The sequence below is a fragment of the Hordeum vulgare genome, chromosome 4H (assembly GCF_904849725.1).
Source record: "Hordeum vulgare subsp. vulgare chromosome 4H, MorexV3_pseudomolecules_assembly, whole genome shotgun sequence".
In the NCBI taxonomy this organism is placed as follows: Eukaryota; Viridiplantae; Streptophyta; class Magnoliopsida; order Poales; family Poaceae; genus Hordeum; species Hordeum vulgare.
In genome coordinates this window covers 421,563,985-421,568,798 of record NC_058521.1, presented here as the reverse complement: position 1 = coordinate 421,568,798, position 4,814 = coordinate 421,563,985, and the positions used below count along the sequence as shown (strand labels likewise).

The following is a 4,814-nucleotide window of genomic DNA, read 5'->3' as shown; positions in this document are numbered from 1 at the left end:
GTTACACACTCTGTTGGATTCTCATAATGTGTCAATGATATTATCGCTAGAGAGGGTGAAAAATGTGAAGTTGTGATAAAGAAAATTGTAGCATCTAGATCCTCATTCATTCATTACAATTTCGTCCATGAAAAGAGAGCCTCAAATTATGAGGCTCACCATTTAGCTAGGTTTGGTTTAACTCTAGTTCAAGGGAGAGACACATGACTTGGTCTCCCCCATGACACTCTTTATATTTCGATGATTATTAAACAATACAACCTAGATGATGTTTCTCTCTTGAATACGCACAAATGTGCATATCATTCATTGAGGAAGGGGGGGAGGGGAGGGAATAGATATCCCCAAAACTTCACAAGTTTACATATTTAATTACACGAACTGATCCGTCCACATCCATACTCTCAATCTAACCGAACTATTCATGCACTACACACACTGCTAATTCCGTGAAGAAACCATTCAGGTCCCTTTTTAGTAGTCCCACTTGCCTCCAAGCTCTTCCTTCGGTGTTGATCTTTCGCCTGAGCCTATCTAGGGACGGTGTTGCTTCATTGAAGACAATATCATTACTGTGCTTTCAGATTTTCCACATGACCAAAAGACACATAGATAATTGTATTAAAAAACTAAGCAGGTTGGGACTTGGAAGTAATGTATATTACCAGTATTCACTATTTTGTAAATACAGAGAATTTATGTTTTGAGAAAGTAAATACAGAGAAATGGACTCGAAATTATCAGCGTAGGCGTGTAACCTTTCCTCCTGTATGCGATAGGGCCAGACGCACCACTTTTCTAATCTACAAGAACGAGCCCACTGCCCAGGCCCATTTTTCACTTTGCTGTTCGCTCCTACACTAACCAGTAACCACACGCACGGTCGCACCGCACCGGCACCTCACCTTACCACAGAGAGAGAGAGAGAGAGAGTCAGAAGAAGAAGACGGCGGCGGGATGTTTCTGCGGCGGATCCTGAGCGGCGGGGGCGGGCTGGCGGCCCTGCGTTCTGCGCGGGCGGTGAAGGAGACGACGGGGATCGTGGGTCTGGACGTGGTGCCCGAGGCGCGGGATGTGCTCATCGGGCTCTACACGCGCACCCTCAAGGAGATCGAGGCCGTCCCCAAGGACGAGGGCTACCGCAAGGCCGTCGAGTCCTTCACCCGCCATCGCCTCCAGATCTGCCAGGAGGAGGAGGACTGGAAGCGCATCGAGGACCGCCTCGGCTGCGGCCAGGTTGAAGAGCTCATCGAGGAGGCCCAGGACGAGCTCAAGCTCATCGGCAAGATGATCGGTTCGTGCCTCTACGATTACCCGCCACCCTCTCTTTGCGCCGATTAGTCACTTTTATTTATGTTTTATCATCCTTGTCTGATCTATGGGGTAATCGATCGATGTGCGGGGACTAGTTTGTTTGCCCGTTTGCTGATATGAGATGTCTTCTCTTTTGATACGGGAAATGTGAGGTTGCCTGCGGATTCCTCCTTGAGAAAATGTCCTGTCTGCTCTTCACCTAGTGCAAATGGTAAGTTAGGGTTACATAGGATAGGAGTAGCTAACGCTTCCTGTTTAACCACCAGTAGATCTGGCAGCCTTTGTCAACGGATAGTACTTTGTGTGAAATTAATTGATGTTCATCTCCAACACTGGGATATGCAAGCCTGCGTGATTATTGGTGTTCTATGGATATGTTTGGATTGCCACCAAGTTTACCCTACCAATTTTTTGGTCATGGCCGAAAGCCCGAAACTTTGGTCCATGTTTGGATGATTGCCAACGTTTGGGCATGCCAATGCTTCTTTGGTAGTCCTAGTTCATTATCTAGCCAATGTTGGCCAACTCATGGACAAGCAAAACCTCTAATTTTGGCTAGCCAAATTTTTGGCATGACAAACTTGGACACAAACCGAACACACCCTATAACTTTTCATAGTTTTAGCCTCATGATGGATTGCTATACCTATAACATTGTTGACCCAGAATCCTATTCTAGACCTCAATGGGTGCTACATCAGAAAATGTCCATCTTTGTTACCGGTGTCCTCCCATTAGGAACAGTGCATTGACATGGCTAGACCCTGGCATAGCAAGGGTGCGGCTTCAACCGATCCCATTAGACATCTTTTAAGCCGATGTTGGGGGTATCAGCTAATGTATTTATTTCGTCAAATTCAGATAAATTCATCTCTATACCATTTAAAACTGAGACAATCTTGGAAGAAACTATGATTGCTGTAGATGCCTGGTTTTGTTATACGCATACTAAAATTTAAATCAGCTGCAAAATTGGCTATGTTGCTGGGTCGATCTTAAACATTTTGTGGTCTGCTCTTCGCCTCTTAGCTCCCCTTGTTGAAATGATGGTACAGGGAGTGAGGAATTTGATGATATTACCAGCGAAAATACGACATGTAATCATCTGGAAGCACCTCAACTTAAAGTATTCATATCTACATAACTGAGTTATTATGCTCCTCATCGGGAAATAATTGTTCTGCCATAGTTCTATATTAGACTAATATATCATGGGTGCTTGCTTGAAGTAAGGTCATCTTAAGCAGTCTCGTTGATATCATTAGCAAGTTAGCTCGGCTGATTACAGTATTACATGTATTAAGCTCTTAATGGCAGCAGATTTTCTTTCTGAAATTGGGAATTCCAATCTTCTCTACGCATTATTCTTCGTTTAGTACTATAGTTTGTTTTGTAGATGCGTATGGTCAGCTCACGTTACAACAACCACAACAACAAAGCCTTTAGTCCCAACCAAGTTGGGGTAGGCTAGAGGTGAAACCCATAAGATCTCGCGACCAACTCATGTTTCTGGCACATGGATAACAAGCTTCCAAACACCCCTGGCCATGGCTAGTTCTGTGGTGATACTCCAGTCCTTTAAATCTTTCTTTACGGACTCCTCCCATGTCAAGTTTGGTCTACCGCGACCTCTTCTGACATTATCAACACGCTTTAGCCGTCCGCTATGCACTGGAGCTTCGGTAGGCCTGCACTGAATATGCCCAAACCATCTCAGACGATGTTGGACAAGCTTCTCATCAATCGGCGCTACCTCAACTCTATCTCGTATGCCATAATGGTCAGCTCACATTATGGAGTAAATATGTTTTGAGCAAACTAGATGGCAGATATCAATGAGTTGTAGCATGCACACACAAGAGTGATTGTCTAATGATATTTTATTTAGGCTATTTGTTGCTCAAGGCAACCATCACAGTTACAAATCTTTAATCCGTCAGTCTGTCACCGTATATGCTTCATGCATAACACCTTATGAGAACAATTTCTTTCGGTTTTATTAAATTGAAAAGCAACCTGTTGGTTACAGGTGATTTTTTGTATGCGAAGACTGAAGCATTTTGTGTTTGATCACTTGTTTGCGAAGTTACTCTTGCCGTAACACTTGATACAATTAATGGATGTATTCATCTTCCATTTCTTTTGGATTAAGATTGCAGACTGTGCCTATGCCTGCAGTGCTGTTGTTAGGCTATTATCTCCAGTATGAGAATCTCTAATTGATAGAAAAGCTTTCAGTATCAGTCTATTTTAATCACTATATGTTGCAACGCAGAGTGGGATCCCTGGGGTGTTCCTGATGACTACGAATGCGAGGTGATTGAAGATAACACACCTATTCCCAAGCATGTTCCGCAGCACCGGCCCGTTGCACTACCCGAGGAGTTCTTCAAGACACTAGATGCCATCAAGTCAGATCCAGCTCTGCAGGGTGACTCTCCTCCGCAAGTGAAGTCATAAAAACTTGAACTCTTCAAGATGCATCATTTGTCACCTGTTGCAGTGTGTAGTTGAGACTAGTTTCATGTGTCCTTTGCCTGCAATATGCTGCTTCTGCCAAGCAGAATAAATTTGTTCCTGTGAATGTGAATGCGTTTTTAACGCAGTGCTTCAACACGGCAAAATACTGTTTATGTTTTCTATTAATCGATGTTGATGAAAGATCAAATACTGGTTTGTTTTGTACTTTTGATTCTTGTACTTTTAGAACCACGCACTTCCTTTATCTGCGCTTCCTTTAAGCATTTCAAAGACACCATTGTCCATGGGACATGATGTTTTTGCACCCGAGTTCAAATGAGCTCAGGGTGAACAGTAAATTCAAAAAAATATTGTAAAAATATTCAAAAAAATCTGTTTTTTGGTAAAGTTTGACAAATGTTCTAAGTGCTTGCGAAATTTCATCATGAATCGCATTTGTGAAAGTCATGACAATTTTTTTTTCGAAACTCCGAAGATGCTATTTCCAAAAGCATTTTGGAACATTTTTTTTTGCCATGACTTCAAAAAATGTGATTTCGTACTGAAATTTTGCAAGCTATTAAAACATTTTCAAAGTTCGGTACAAAAAATCAGATTATTTTAAACATTGTAATTTGGTACTGTGTAGAAGAAGACTTTCCTTTTTCCATGTATGTATTTCACAAATGTTCCTGTTTGTATAGTATTTCTTTCAGTCTAGCACATTATGTTTCTTTTTTCAAGAAAGGATGGCTCTTTAGAAGGGGTGACCGTCATGAAACTAAAACATGGTCGTGATTAAAATAGAACTCATATAATACTCCACCTGTTCCTAAATATAAGATTTTTTAGAGATTTCATTAAAAAACTACATACAGAGCAAAATGAGTGAATTTACACATTAAAATATGCCTACATACATCCGTATTTAATGCAATCTCTAAAAGGTCTTATATTTAAGAACGAAAGGAGTGTTATATACCATTGTTGTCTCATAATGTAAGTCCTTTTGTAGTTTAAATTGAACTGTAGAAACGCAT

The 4,814-nt window shown here is 41.5% G+C and overlaps 1 protein-coding gene across 1 annotated transcript; it reads left to right on the top strand.

The window, feature by feature from the left end:
- The first annotated feature begins 850 nt into the window (after positions 1-850).
- LOC123448806 (probable NADH dehydrogenase [ubiquinone] 1 alpha subcomplex subunit 5, mitochondrial) lies at positions 851-3,982 on the top strand. The gene is made up of 2 exons (XM_045125824.1): positions 851-1,294; positions 3,590-3,982. Exons 1-2 carry the CDS (start codon positions 958-960, stop codon positions 3,772-3,774), a joined length of 522 nt encoding a protein of 173 aa, XP_044981759.1. The 5' UTR covers positions 851-957; the 3' UTR covers positions 3,775-3,982.
- The last annotated feature ends 832 nt before the right edge of the window (positions 3,983-4,814 follow it).

What these genes read in the sequence shown, in the direction of transcription:
- LOC123448806 (XM_045125824.1), top strand. Translation starts at nt 958, where the DNA reads ATGTTTCTGCGGCGGATCCTGAGCGGCGGGGGCGGGCTGGCGGCCCTG. An exon ending in GCTCATCGGCAAGATGATCG is followed by an intron (nt 1,295 to 3,589) that starts GTTCGTGCCTCT and finishes GTTGCAACGCAG; the next exon opens with AGTGGGATCCCTGGGGTGTT.